Here is a 15,055-nt window from a genome sequence, read left to right as displayed (position 1 = left end):
CCATTCGTGCCACGAGGGTCAGAAAATCGACGGCGTTTTCGTGGGCCGGATGTAGCAACGATGTGCGACTTCCGCGATACTCCTCTAGCTGTGACGCCGTGGGCAGTATGGCGTTGCTTACCCGTTGTTGGTTCTGCAGCTGATCGTTTAACTCTTCTAGTTTGACCTGGAGTTCTCCCAACTTTACGACGATTTGGTGGTAGGCTTCGGACGCTTCAAAACACTGTTGAGTTTCATGAAGATCTTCCTGAACGGGTTCCTGCGGATTACCCTCTGGAACTGGATTAACCTCGTGAGGCTGCTCATTTGGTACTTCCTCCACGTATTCCTGTTCGATATTGATCAGGTATGTTTCGGACTCTTCTATACGTTGTTCCTCCTGTATGGTTCCCTGCGGATGACTCTCCGGATCTGGATTAACTTCCTTAGTCTGTCCATTTAGTACTTCCTCGATGGATTCATTTTCGATATTTATTTTGCGTAGTATCGCTAGCAAGAGTTCCCTAAGGGATGAAAAATTTATGACTCCCGATTCGGGCGTCCCGAAAGCTTCAAAAACAAGCTGGGAACAGGTAACGGTGTCGTCCATGGTGCTAGCAAATGAAAATCAGTGTTAGAAAGGCAAATTACGTGAGTTTTTACGTGAGTTTTGAGCCGAGGCACGCTTGGATTCGTGCTTCGATTGCCTCCTTTGCTAAACTATTTTGAGTGTCGTTGAGCGTTGAGAAAACAGATTAAGTACGGTATTCCGTGTGTGATGTGTTATATCGGTTTTCGGGCTAAAATATGTCATATGCTGTACTGCTTTAGACGCCTTTTATGGAGCTATGCACAGTATTTTTCGTCATTAGCCATCATTCGTCTGCTAACGATTATCAATCGGTGCGGTTTGCTGTTGCTTTCATAAAACTCTTCGGAACTGTAGACATATTACGAATCCAGTCTAACGAGGTATCTGTGAGAAACGCAGAACAGAGTCACACAACAACAGCGTATCTGTTATCCACTCTAGGAGTTTAATTTTGGGTCGAAAGTTTTTCAATTCTACTGCAAACATTTCGCAGGGCCACTGTCCAGGTTTAGCTTTGGGGTACATATTTCTTGTACTAATCTAAATTGCTACAGAGTGATTACGGTTGAGTGCCAATTGGCTCATGCGATCAAAAATTAATCACACTCAGTAGCGCACTGAATGAGCGATACGTAACCAATTTTTGGAGACCATTAGCACTGGTCTGATTAGCTGTAGGGATCAGTTTATTTCTCAGTTACTCGCCAGCATGCCCGTTGCAGACACATTTGCCGTAATTGTGTGCTTCGTATGTCTGCTCCGTAATGTCCGCCCGAACATTCGTGACACGATCTAGCACATCACTCTACCCCGTGGATTCTTTCCGCCACTGCAGGTTCGCTAGGCTTTTCAACTCCGGAGCTAGAGTTCCGAATAGTGAACGGGACGGCTACACAGATCTTTCGGTACCCTTACATGGTGTCGGTGCAGGTGTGGACCACGCTGGAGAAGAACCATATCTGCGGCGGAACGCTAATCAGTGACATCTGGGTACTGACGGCCGCTCACTGTGTGGAGTAATGCTGCGGCCACTGTAGCGAACTCCGAGAGGGATCTCTAATCTGCTGGTTTCGTCCACAGCCAACTAACCCCACAGACCGCTATGGTGCGTGCCAACTCGTCGTTCTACCAGCGGGGTGGCCAGCTGCATCGGGTTGATCGGCTGGTGAAGCACGCAAACTTCTCCTACGACACCGGAGACTACGACTTCGGATTGCTCCGGCTGAAACAGAGGTACAACCGGGCGGTGGTGTTACCATTGCCAGCCGGAACGAAGCGGTTTCCGCCCGCCGAACAATGCACGGTGCTCGGCTGGGGTCTCACGCTGGGGCCGGAATCGAGGACCCAGCTGCGCCGAGTGGTTCTGCCGATCGTTTCGCAGCCACTTTGCCGTCAAGCGTACGTTGCCACCGATGTGATTTCGGCCCGCATGATGTGCGCCGGATACGCGAAAGGCTTAAGAGATGCGTGCGATGTAAGCTTGCAGTAGTTAGTGATTTAAGGTATTCTGCAAAATGTGTGCACACTTCTGCAGCAACTGATTCTTTTTTCAGGGAGATTCTGGAGGTCCCCTCGTCTGTCGTGGTAAGCAGGCGGGCATCATATCGTGGGCCATCGGATGTGCCAAGCCGAACAAGTACGGCGTGTACAGTAGCATTGCTGCGGGTCGTGAATGGATTCGACGACAGACCGGTGTTTAGCACTTAATTGAAGGCCCCACAATCGGAAGCTGGTGAACGAATAAACAATGACATACTACCGGAGATAACTATCAGAAACCGAGCTCAGCATTGTGCAGTGGCAAATCGACTGCATAAGAATGGAACAAGTGTAATTATATATTTGCATAGTTTAATAAGGGTATATAATTGTGCAGAAGACAAACAAACAAACAGTTCCATATTTACCATTATGCGTATAGTGTTTTCAATTGGCCCATAATAAAACAGAATGTTTTCAATTTTGCGAAAAGGGAAACGAACAAAGGTAAGTAGCATGGTTTGAATGATGTTTGAAAAACACGGATCCGTTTCTAGCTGTTTTGCTAATCAGCAGTCTGGCCAATTAATTTTCAACTCATGAAACGGTGAAGCACTCATTATCTGTACTCAAAAGCATTCAGTAACACACAAGTTTTCTTTTACCCACGTTTGGCTGTGGAGCATCCTCGTACGGTGAACTTTAGCTTAACTTTAAAGTTTTCTAATTCCCATTTCGAGTGGGCCGACTACATGGCTGTTGGAGGAGTATAACATCCGATTCATCGTTCACTCGAAATGTTACCGTTTCAACGGCACCGGATAGAAAAACAGGATGGAATCGCGTTGTTTTCAGCTCTGCAGTTCGCGTTCATTCATCTCGGGAGTTGGCCATAGACCATTGTGGTTTACGTCAGAATGAAATGGCAACCCGGATTTTGCTAATTGAATCAACTCCAAAGCTGTTGGTTTCCGTTGAAAAAACAGACACAAAATTTAGTTTCGAACAATTTACGAACTTTGTTTTAAAAATGAACGAAAAAATCACACGTAGCTCGAGCGTTTATTCACTAAGCAATGCAGAACGGTTGTGTAGGGAAAAAACATGGATAACATAAGAAAACATAAACACGGTTTTAAAAAGAAGCCGTCCACTGGCCGAACCAAACAGTGGTGCCTCGGGGGAGTTTGATGCCGTTCCGAGTACCAAAACAGTTTCCGTTGAATATTTCAAAGCACTGTTTCCCAAGCGTATCGATAGTCCCGATTGCAGGTCGGCGTGGGAAAGCTGGTGGGATTTTCCAAATGCACGTCGTATGGAATTTTCTGGTTGCCTTTTGGCAGTCCGGAGAAACGAAAAAAGCTATTCTCCGACCACCCCCTTCACGTGCCGATGTCCAGCCTGAAAAATGGATCGACCAGGACTAGCAGAGGGGCCAGCGGAGAGCGAAACGTTTGGGAGTTACCAATGTGAGCATTGGACCGCCGCAGGACCTGTTTCGGTGGAAGCCAGAAGAATTTTTGTTTGTCGATGTTGAATCTCGCCCGAAACGACGAACACAAAAAGGCTTTTGTGTGCTGAAACTAGAATTTTTCCTCGAGCCACGAGCGTAAGCAGGATTCGATGAACCAAAAATAAAAACGCAAGAGTTCAACATTTCTATTTAAGTTATCGGCACATCGGGAAGCATTCAAAGAGAAAAGAAGCATCTGTTCTCTCACACCCGCGGTCACCGTGGAACTCAGTTCTAACCTACAATGTTTTTATGTTAAAGGCTTTAACGTGAATGGCGCTCTCGCAGAAAAAGATTGTAGCCATGCAAAGTTATTATCTGATTGTACGAGAAAAATTCAACAATTATCTGTACCTAACTCCATGGTAATAAAGTTTGAAAGTATGGAAAACGTTGGAATGATGGTTTCATCAGGTTTAAATTCATTTTCTCTGCTTTGATAAACAATACATTCTTTTAAGAATAATGAAATAAAAACGGTATCAACGGTATGCAGTAATTAGCAATCATCTAATATCGGATTAACATATTGTATCGAATTAATAATGAAAGAACTTATTTCACACACAGACCAAATACCTATCAGACCTAACGGGAATTTTGAATTTTGATTGAAACTAATTGTCAATTTTATAGCTCATTCCTTTGTGTTACTTTGACTTGCTGACGCTTTGTCTAATAAAGGTAGTTCCAGGAAACATTTCCAACTGAACATCGTAGATACCATACGCTTCGGGTGCGGTTGAAATAAGCGTGTGAGTTGAAAAAGTTGAAACAAGTGTGAAGAAATATTGTACTATTGCTATTTTCTCAAAGATTCTAGCTTCCCGGAGAAACCCAATGATGTCGCTGAATGAAAATCGTCTGAAGGTTCTGCAGCTGAGGAAAAGCGAAATGGAAGATGTCAGGAGCTACCTTAACCGGGTGGACAAATCCTTTGACGATGCCAAAATGTCCGAGCTTAGCGCTGCGCAGTTTAAGTGCTTCTTGTTTGTTGCCGGACTCCGATGGGAAGCTGATGCTGATCTGCGACAGATGTTGGAAAAGAACTTGCTCGATCGCAAGGTAAACAATCTGGCCCAGATGGGGAGCTTGTGCGATGCTTTCATGCAGCGTAAGAAGAACGAAGAAGGAGCGCCATGGCACATGGTGCATTTGCAATTCACTGCAGTTAACGGTTCATATTATGTGGTTTTGATGGATGCGTACTCCAATTGGCCAGAAGTAATCAAAGTCAACGGTATCAGAGCGGTTGACATAGTTTTTGCTTTGGAGGAAATTGTTGATCGCTTCGGCTATCCGGATGTCCTGATCACCAACGGCATGACGCAATTTCAGAGCAACGCATTTAGATCGTACTGCCATCACAATCGTGTTAAACATCGATGCGATAGCGAAAATGGGACAGTGATGGGTTCGAAGCTCATGGTTAATTTCGTCAATCGCTTAGAGAACACCATACTGAACCAGATACCGGACGAAGAAAGCGACAGTGAATGTACCCAAAGTGCCGACGAAAGCGAAGTTTACGACGAACTTCTCAAGAAAGCTGTTGCTGATTTGGTTCGAACATACAGATCGACACCGTTGGCCAGGCCTCATGGCAATCAAACACCATCAGAACTGATGTTTGGGCGACAAATGAGAACATAAGTGCACAACGACACCGGAGACCTAGGAGTTAAGCGTGAACTAAGCAGCTTAGTGAGCAGCATTCCCATGAATTAATCATGTTTCCAAATTTGATTTCTCCAATAAATTCGTTTCGTTCGTTCGGTAATCGATCTGTTTTTTCATTCTTATTTTTAAATATCGCTTATGTATTGTTGATGCAATCTTTCCGCCCAGGGCCAAAAATGCGTTCTCCAAAACTACTGAACCAATACGCGTGAAATTTTTCGCAGCGTAGTTTTGTGGGGGGGCTCCCTTACAAACGTAACCTAAAAATTGAGCATAATTCGGGCTGTTTTGGAGAAAATCGAACCAAATTCAGCTGGTGCGAGTTTCGATATGTATCCAACGAGAAGCGGGAAGGAAAGCCGGCTGGATTCGTCACCCGGAAGCCCTTTATTCTATTAATAAAATGGATTCCACATTTCTTTCCTCGAACTGGCTTTGCGTTTATTTTATAGCAAGTCCATTATGGCGTGATGTTTGACGTAAATCAATTTTGACAGCTTAAAAGAGCGCGAAACGCTGACGCCAAGTCAATTTTCACATGATCAAACGATCACATAGCATTTTGTTTACGAAACGCACTGGAAACAATTATCATTAATCATGGGCTCAAAGTGAGTAACTAACTTTACTGTGATTAAGAACTCGTTGATAGTTTTATTCGTTGAACCGCAGGTACGTCTCCACCTCCACAAAACCGGTTGAAGACGCAAAGAGTGCAAACAATACCGTCACTAGCCCGGATAACAAAGAATGGAACAAAGATCTTGCCAAGTTACTAGCGACAATGCAGAATCAGCAGGAAACGATGGCAAAGTGCTTGGAACAGTTAACCATTTCCCCGTTCGTGAAGAAAGGGCGCGAAAATTCCATCCTCAGTAAGCTGGAAAACAGCGTACCTTCCTTCAGGTACAACGACGCCTCGGAAGACACTTTCGATAAGTGGTTCTTCGAAAACCGCGATGTCTTCGAGGATGGGGACGCGGTCCATCTGGATGACCGAGCCAAGGTTCGGCTGTTGCTTAGCAAACTGAATGCGGCAAATTGCCAAACCTACAAGGATTCGATCGAACCAAAGCTGTTCGTCGAAGTTACGTTCAAGGAAACGGTCAGCAAGCTGATGTCACTGTTCGGAAAGACGAAGTCCTGCACCGCCCGGCGTCTGCAATTTCTGCAAATGATCAAAAAGGAGGATGAACCACTCAATGGCTACCTCGCGCGGATCAACAGAGCTTGCTTCGATGCCGAAACATCGGATCTTACGACGGAACAGCTAAAGTGTCTGATTTTCCTGTCCGGATTGCAATCGAAGGAGGATGCCGAGTTACGCAAGTGGTTGACGGAAAAGCTTGATAAGTCAAACTTTAATCTCACAGTTACGGATCTCGTGACCCTTAGCGACAAATTCGCCCATCGCAAAACGGCCGCGACTACTTCGCCCTGGCAGGAGGTGTATGTAACCTTTGCGGTTACTGAGGGCCTGTTTCACGTCATCCTGATGGATTCGTGCTCGTTCTGGCCAGAGGTGTTGGACACATCCGATCTTACGGCGGGTTCTATTGTTAAATGCTTGGACACGGTTTTCGCACGCCTTGGCCAGCCGGATGTTCTAATCTCTTGCGATGGTACGCAGTTTGAAAGCAAGATGTTCAAAGCGTACTGCGCCGAAAAAGGTATCAAACATCGACGGTGCTACATGTGGCCGTCAACGAACCGGATTGAACAGTTTAAAATCAAACTTAGAACAACTGTAATGGATGCCCCAGTAGACCTCGCAGATGTGCAAAAAGCAGTTACAGATATGCTGGTTCAGTACCGATCGTCACCGCACCAGGACATTCCGGGAAATAAATCGCCAGCAGAATTATTCTTCGGGAGACGCATGAGGATGGCACCATCGGATGATCTGCACGATTTTGTAGAAGTGCTACCTTGCGTGCTATCTTGCTACACATAGATTTCTAAGGTATTTGAGTTATCTAGACGGTCGCGGTCATATTCTGTCACCGTTTAATGCATTTAAAAACTCTTTCATTTTGATGCTGTACTGGGATTCCCGTATTATTTCGTGCACATCATTACGGCGATACATTCGGGTCGGGTACATTATTAACTACTTACATTCAATGATTATTACCAAAACGATTATTGCCATAAGCCTGAAGGTAGACACGAAGCAGGCACTAACTATTATAAATAGAAGGTCATTGACGAACCTGACCGGCTAAGAAATCGTTTACTGCAATAAATTTACCTCATTCCAATTTGAACTAACACCAACCACGAAAAGTCCGACCGGAAACTAACAGTTTCCAGTTTTCCTGCAAGATCACTCATCGTTCGTGCCGCAGGAGGAACTGGCGCTTTTTTCTGTTCGCGACGTAACTGAACTCAGTCTACCGGTAGATTCAATCTCCGTACGTGGCGGGACGCGAAACGAAAAAGTAATGGAAACTGCGGCAATGAAGCGGACCGCATCCAACGCCATCCCTTCTCGTCAATCAAATACAAAAAAAATGCTAATTTCAGTGTTCTGTTCTCCCGGTGACCTGCCCTGCCCAGAGCGGCCCAATGCAGGATCGCGATTGTGATTGCACAAAGCGCACCGCGAAAGCACAAAGCAATAACTACGGGGTCTAGTTGTTGTATTTGCATTTTAGGTCTTCCCGAATTTTCATCATTTGGCGATGGAAAATAGAGGCAATTGTTTTTTTTCTCGGCTCCGTTCTAGTTCTCCGTCCAGTTGAAGGTCCCTCCAGCATTCCAGCGAATCGATATCGATCGTGGTCTTTTGCGCTGTAAAGGGCATCGGGGAGCGTCAGTAATGGCGGGATTGGCCTTTAAAAGCGTGTTGTAACATCCATGCTACGAGCAAATCGAGCTTGTGGCTTTGAAGAGAAAATCTTAACATTAAGCTACGTTGTCCGTTTTTGTGGTGTTTAATATTCTAGATTAAAAAGAAAAAAATTGTTTTACGTAATTGCGATTCACTTGACTTGATTTGTTAGGTAATATGGTCATTTTCTAAAAATACTGTTCTACGCATCTGCGAAGCAGCGGTCGTGAGATGAGAACCAAGTGGAACGTTCTCGGAAGCAGCATCGCACCAAACAGCGCGCGTCTCTGATTTGTCACGGACCGCTTGTCATATTTCGCTTTTCCACAGAAGTTACGTCCTTTGTCCGTTAGCAATCCTGTCCACCATGTTTACCGGACAAACTTATCGCTCTCAGTCAACCTGAACACAATTTGCAACCATGATACGATCGTACCATCGTGGACTGTTTCTCTCCGGCACCTGGTGGGGTGCTTTTTGATAAATGTTAATTTGGTCCTTCGGAAACTTCAGTGCCCGGATTGAGAATCCCACAAAACGAAGGAAAACAGTGAAAGGCGCTGAAGAAAAGCGCGACCAAATAATGAGATCCTTGAGATTTCGGATCCTTTTTTCCATCAAAGAATCGTTTATGCAAAATTCGTAGCAGTACGGCCGTTGATATAATGAGCCGACACTCAAGCGCTGGGTCCCAGTATCTGACCACCCTGCCGGAAGAAGACTTTTGAGAGGACGGCAAAAAATAGGACAAGCACGGGCTGGGACTTGTTGAATCGTCAAATAAATTTCTTTTTGGACGATTCCGTGCACAAGCAATTACCGACAGACCCATCAGGGAGGTTTCTTGTTTAATTAACTGTCCACCGCAACGAGGTGCTTAGAGCTTTCCGAATCAATTTGTTGAAAAACTCATTTCTTATTGCTTCACCGATGTCGTTGAAATGTGTGTCCGGTTGGAGATAAATTTTCTTTTTCTTTCGGAGCACCTCCACAACACGTGGCTACGACAGGGCGCCCATAAATGAATCATTTGGTTAATTATCGTTTATTTAATCTAACTTCCGAACAAGTGGACTCGAATGATAAGATGTACGTATGGTAGACTTCCCCAACGTTCCCCCGAAAATCAACAATTTTCCGCGTGTCCCGTGGCAAACGAGTGGTGTGGCGAGTGATTAAAAGCGTTCAACTTCCGCCGGAAGTCGGCGATTTGTTTGGTTTGCCCGGGCGGTGGTGTAAACTTTCGCTACATCCATTGCAACGAAATTTATTGTCCATCTTTTGGCCGAAACAAAGAGTGTGTGCTCGGAAAAGTTTATCATCCCCTCAGTTCGCCCGGTGCCCACTCCGCACTCAGCAGTTCCGTTTCCGGCTCGACTGTGATTCGCCCCTCCATCACGGTTCTGCCGAGGTCCATTTATCTGGCACGTCGGAACTCCTGGGCGCGTTAGTTTAGGACTGCCTCCCGATGGAGGAACAACGCCAACAATAGAGTCAGTCAACATTGGCCCAGCGCCCAGCCGGTAAGCGGTTTGAAATTAAAATTTAATTTGTCCAGTTCCGCAACGCTCCTTTGGCGGTCTCGTCGTCGGCACTTTCTCATGGTTTTGTGATTGTTTTTGCCAAACCTGTTTGCCTTTTCTAACTTGTTCTAACTTTCGTGGTGTTCCGTTTTTTTCGGTTGAGTCCTGTCCGTGTCCGTAGCGGCCTACAAGTGGTTCAACCCTAAAAGGGCAGCTCAAATGCTCACGGCGGAATGTCTTTTATCGCCCGCAACCAGAATGTTCGGTGCCACGTTTCGTGACGTGGGACGTGGATGAATTATTGAAATTTCAAAACCCGTTCCCTGGCTTTTCTTTGTCGGTCTGTGTAAAGACTAAGCCCGATAATTGGTTTGACAACTGTTGTTGGCGACGGTTTTCCTATCTGCTTCTAGCTGACGCCAACACTCGGTATCACTTTGTACGCCATTCGTACGCCTCCAGATGCGCCGAAATATCTAATTAAAATGGGTGCGAATAGGATTATTAGCAAAATGGGTGCGATTATTCAAAATCATCCTTTAAAAAGGAACGTTCCACTCCAAATCGAACAGAACGTTAGGCAAAATGTTGGCAACTAAACATAAATCACATGTTGAACGTTTTCCGATAGCTGGAACGGGTACAGATTGACGTTTGTTGCGAATAACGCATGCCGTCGGTGAATCATTAACTGTCGATTGTATGATTTGGCTGTTTTTGGAAAAGCCCCCACGCTAATATACTCTTCTAATGCCACCCTTCCAAGGCGCTTTGATGTTTGGCCCTGTAGAATGAGTATCGTCCCTTCCAGCGAAGAGTTCTCCGAAGCATTAATAATCTTCGTTCGAAGAAGTGGCACATTTCCATTACGATAATTCCATTTCCCGTGCTTGTAAAGTGGGAACCGGCGAAATGGTTCGTGTCGTGCATCGGTGGGACGCAGACAATGGTTCCGGTAAATCTTGAGGGGTTTTTCATTCACCCATTTTGATTTGTTTTCCTGTGCGGTGGAAAATGAATTACATTTTCTGTGAATGTTGTGACCCGTTGTCTGAGCTGCAGGACTTCTGTAGGCCACACCGCCGAGTTTCTCGAGAGCAGTTGCGAGGATGTAGAGATTTTTCTTCGGATTAAACCTAGCCGATGAAACCGACGAGATGAAAACGAAACGAGAAAGCGGAATTTACCTATGATACGATTGATTAAATTTACTTCACTTCACTTTTCTCATTTCATTTTACTTCTTCATTCTAACTTCTACACGCGTGTTCATTGGAAAAAATGGGCAAATAGTGAATTTCTTCTCTCTCTCTCGGTTACTGCTTTATATTAAATTTCTTCCTGCATGCAAATGCATTGACTTACCTTCTCTCTTTCAACTCAAATGAAGTACCAGGTAAAACTGTAGTGCACGGTGCTTCTCAGGATATCAGTGAAATCCGTTCCCGACCAAACAAGATGTAAACCTACTTCCACGCCAGTGCACGCGCACCCGGTTGTAGCTGTGACGGTGAAAAGTATCAAAGTACCAGGCGTCTCCACGCGGACCACATGGCTGGTGGCAGCATTCGTTTATCGTGGTTCTGCATTGGAGGCTGCATGTCATAGCTGATGCTATTACGCGCGTTCCGGTTGCGTATTTCTATCGTTACCGGAATGCTAAAAGCATCTGCAAAATGCCGGAAGAAATCGGAACCGGAAGAGAATACTTCAAGGAATCACCTTACACGGCAACGTCAAAGCACCTGGAAGTATTCCGTTTCCCCCGTGAGTGCATTTTTCTCCTCTAATTGTTGTGTCTCATGTTAAAATGCTGTGCCTTCAAAGGATCCAGATGATATCAACGCGTAGATGTGAAGCTGTTGCAAGCAGCTTTGATCGCTTCTTTGTAAACGCTGGTGCAACATTTTGGCCAACATCATGAGATACAAAGCTGAAAACCGAAATCCGTTAAAGATTTTGCTATGATGAGAACAGCTTCAAAAAATGGAAAGCATTTCAGTCGTAAGATATGCCTTGGCCCGTACACAACGCAACGGGATCATTTGGCACGTGCACCATTTCCCACGGCCTCGGACTGGGCCGAGAGTTTGCGTTTTACCGGCGGGAATGCACGGGAAGTATCCGGAGCAAATGTTCTGTTGAATGTTCCGCCACTCTGTTTGCTTCTTATTTCGGAGAAAACATCATTCGAAGAATAGCTTCCGGTTCAGGAATTTAGGGTCCTAATGTCCGGATATCGTAGGGAATTACTTAAAATATTTCGAAGAAAAAATACACCCACAAACATGAGGCTTTCGACGGTAATATGCTTGAAATGAGCACAACATTTTGATCAAAAACAGCCTATAGTACCTGGCCTACACAAATGCGAAGAGAATCAACAAGCTGTGAATTTGTTTGCATTGTGACATTCTCTGGAAATCAACAAAAGACATAAACATCGTTCTTCGTAGTACCTGAGTGTACGAATTTCTGCTTAAATTGTTCGTACAAACCGAGGGCTTAAGCGAAAAAGTATTCAATACTCCAACGGTCGTTCACGTAATCGGATTTAACCGTGGAGCCTGGTGACATGATCTTGCTCGAGCCGAGCGGAAGATAATAAACAGTGGAGCACTTTGAGTACCACACAAAAATGCAAATTAAATTTCTCCCATGAACCATGTCCTGGCACTGTAAAGCTGCGCTAATCCATTCAGTGAGTTCATGAGAGGCGGAAAAAAACACGAATCGATTCTGATTATCCCCCGACACGTGCTCCACGTGGCCAGTAACGAACATTTCGCACACGATTTTGTGGCATCAAAAAACAGGAATAACCGGATCACCAGGAGACCGCGAAATGCGTGTGAGGTCGAAAGAAGAGGTTCATAATTATATTTAATTGTATGTTGCCAGCGAGGCTTTTGGAGGGTAACATGCTAGCCTCCGGCTCGTGGGACCATTATCTGTCGGAAGTTTGAAGAAATGTTTCGTAAAGTGGGAACGAATCAAATTACCTTTGTCATTGGGTCGCTCCCAAAAACGGCGAAGGCCGTCCGTCAGTGGCCCTGCGTGCTGGGTGCTTGCTGTAATATTGAAGCTACACCATACAACAGTGTTTCCAGAACAGCAATCAAAAGTAGACATATTCGAGCTCTTCGTTTATTGTTAATTGTAATACTAAATTACTATAATAATCATTATAGTGATGGCTAGTTCCATTATCATCGTTCGAGTTGAATGCTGTAAACAATAAATAAGTATTACTTAGCTGTATTAGTTTTTCATTTAATGCTCAATACAATTGGGTCTGGAATTTATCAGGAATTGTACGATACATCAAACCGGTGCATGGCGGTGCAAACGAGATATAAGTTCGCAGCATAAGCTAATTGCATAAAATGTGACACATTTTGCCATCCAAAGGCTGTATCGAACTTTCTATTGTTTTACGGTGAGTTGAAATGAGTTGCGATGCGAGGAATATCGATAAACCCCCTTTTCAACCTCGGCATTAGATTTCTGCTGATAACGTTATAAAGCCTTGTCAGCATCAACATCGGTGCGCATCGCGGTGTTTCATTACACCGGCAACGATCCTACCTGTAACTATCGGACTGTTAAACATATTTTTCGTGTCAAATTTTATCGGGGATGAGTCACTGATGCCAGCAAAATGCACCATTCACAGCATAATGCACCGAGTGGTGCCGTTTGCCAGGTAAGCTTTCTGCAGTTACGTTGTCAGTGAAACGGTCATATGCGATCTGACAGTTTCAATATGCTGGTTAACGGATGTTGGTTTGTGAAACCCCGGTCAAACGTGTGCCCCCGACCGGGTTCTCGTTTCGATTTCTTCTCAATCAACGTCAGAAAAAGCTGTATTCGCGCCAGCAAGCTCCAATGTACTGGGGCTTTTACCATCGTCCCGAACAATTGTTGCGTCCCCCGTAGGGCTAGCCATTGTTTCTGCTAATGGGTTTCGCTCAAGAGCGTCCACCGAGTGCCTCTTCACTGTTACTTTCTACTGAGCCAACTGAACGAGAAATGAGGAAAGCGAGTCCTTCGGCTCGACCGGCTTGGGTATATTTCGAGAAAAATGTGGGACTGCTTAAGTAAACGCCATATTTTTAGTATAAAAACTTTAACCATATTGTAAGGTCTCGTTTTAAGTGATCTTTCTGTCGGTTCTGTTTCAATTTGTTTTACGCCTTTCTGCCAAACTAAACTTCGTTACGAAACTCATCGCGTAAACATTATTTTTCCATTATTTCGCCACTCCGTTTCGCGAGATGGCCAATGCGAAACCAAGGATCACCGTGATGGTTTCTCCTTCTCTCTCTCTCTCTCTCTCTCTCTCTCTCTCTCTCTCTCTCTCTCTCTCTCTCTCTCTCTCTCTCTCTCTGTAGGATCACAGCCAGGTGCCGGGGACCGGGAATCGATTACGGTGTGCACACCACAAACACCGGTTCGCTTCACCGAGCTGCATTCTAATGCATCGCAGCGCAGAAACCAGACAGGCCAACCGTTCATTTGCATACCGCTTTGCATTTTAAAACGATTTTTTGTGCAGACCTCTGAAACGAACACGGAAAGAGTAAATATAAATAAATAGCGTCTAGGTGGGGCTTGGAAAATTTCTCCGCCAAATTACCGATTCCGCTGCCCGGAGCAGGCGGTATTGGGGTCCTGTCGTCGTTCGGTTAAACCCGAAGAGAGGATCATGGGCTCATGTTTTCAGCATCGCTGCCCTGTAGGGCCGGCTCGGTCCGTTTGGTCACGCGTGAATCAACCAGAGTATTTGGCGGGTCCGAGACCGGGAAGGAAAACCAACAGAATAAATTACCGTGCGGTTGCGCTAGGTTCCGATCGGAAGGGCCACAACGTTTGCTCCGTTTATTAGCAGCGAGAAAAAAGAACATGTTGGCTTTTTTAAATTCAATCTTGTTCGTCCTGGCGAAGCTACTGCTTCCAGTAACACTTACAGTGCCACCTTCATCATTCATTCATGAGCCTGTTGTCCGGTCCAGGCATCAAACGACACCGGATAATTTCCTTAATTTTTGGGTCAACAATCGAATGATGGTGTGATTCAAATTTCAAGCCAATCGGTCATGTGTACTCGTTTTGTGGTCCATTCTCGAAATCAACTCTTTCGATGGGACTTTTAAGTGTTTCCACTCTAGTTCCTTGCGAACTCTGAACCGGTAGGGCACAAACTAGGTTACCGATGACAGGGATATAACGAGAGAGACAGAATGCGAGAGAGAGAGAGCGGGAAGATATGCAGCAACATCAAAGGAAAGGGCAACCAATACGAGAGCCACGGAACCGAATCGGTTGGCAAGGGGAACCCTTTCGATTATCTTTCTAATCAACTGAAAGAGTCGGCCCGGCCGGCCTGTAAGCGGACGGGCCATTTCAAAGGCCATCGTCATCGGCAGTTTATGTTTCGTTTCCTCATTAAGCTC

General features: G+C 45.2%; 2 protein-coding genes across 2 annotated transcripts; both read left to right on the top strand.

Annotated features, from left to right (window-relative positions):
* The first annotated feature begins 1,280 nt into the window (after positions 1 to 1,280).
* LOC131215293 (trypsin-4-like) lies at positions 1,281 to 2,271 on the top strand. Its single transcript, XM_058209681.1, has 4 exons — positions 1,281 to 1,332; positions 1,407 to 1,587; positions 1,652 to 2,045; positions 2,125 to 2,271. The coding sequence occupies exons 1-4, from the start codon at positions 1,281 to 1,283 to the stop codon at positions 2,269 to 2,271; spliced, it is 774 nt and encodes a 257-aa protein (XP_058065664.1).
* Positions 2,272 to 5,780: 3,509 nt separating this feature from the next.
* LOC131216259 (uncharacterized) lies at positions 5,781 to 7,477 on the top strand. Its single transcript, XM_058210702.1, has 2 exons — positions 5,781 to 5,854; positions 5,916 to 7,477. Exons 1-2 carry the CDS (start codon positions 5,844 to 5,846, stop codon positions 7,195 to 7,197), a joined length of 1,293 nt encoding a protein of 430 aa, XP_058066685.1. The 5' UTR covers positions 5,781 to 5,843; the 3' UTR covers positions 7,198 to 7,477.
* The last annotated feature ends 7,578 nt before the right edge of the window (positions 7,478 to 15,055 follow it).

This window comes from Anopheles bellator, chromosome 1 (genome assembly GCF_943735745.2).
Source record: "Anopheles bellator chromosome 1, idAnoBellAS_SP24_06.2, whole genome shotgun sequence".
Classification (NCBI taxonomy): domain Eukaryota; kingdom Metazoa; phylum Arthropoda; class Insecta; order Diptera; family Culicidae; genus Anopheles; species Anopheles bellator.
The sequence above is the reverse complement of the archived record's forward strand: the minus strand, read 5'-3'. Positions and strand labels throughout refer to the sequence as shown.

Coding starts and splice junctions, on each gene's coding strand:
- LOC131215293 (XM_058209681.1), top strand. CDS start 1,281: ATGCCCGTTGCAGACACATTTGCCGTAATTGTGTGCTTCGTATGTCTG. Junction 1,588..1,651: donor ACGGCCGCTCACTGTGTGGA/GTAATGCTGCGG, acceptor TTTCGTCCACAG/CCAACTAACCCCACAGACCG. Junction 2,046..2,124: donor GCTTAAGAGATGCGTGCGAT/GTAAGCTTGCAG, acceptor TTCTTTTTTCAG/GGAGATTCTGGAGGTCCCCT.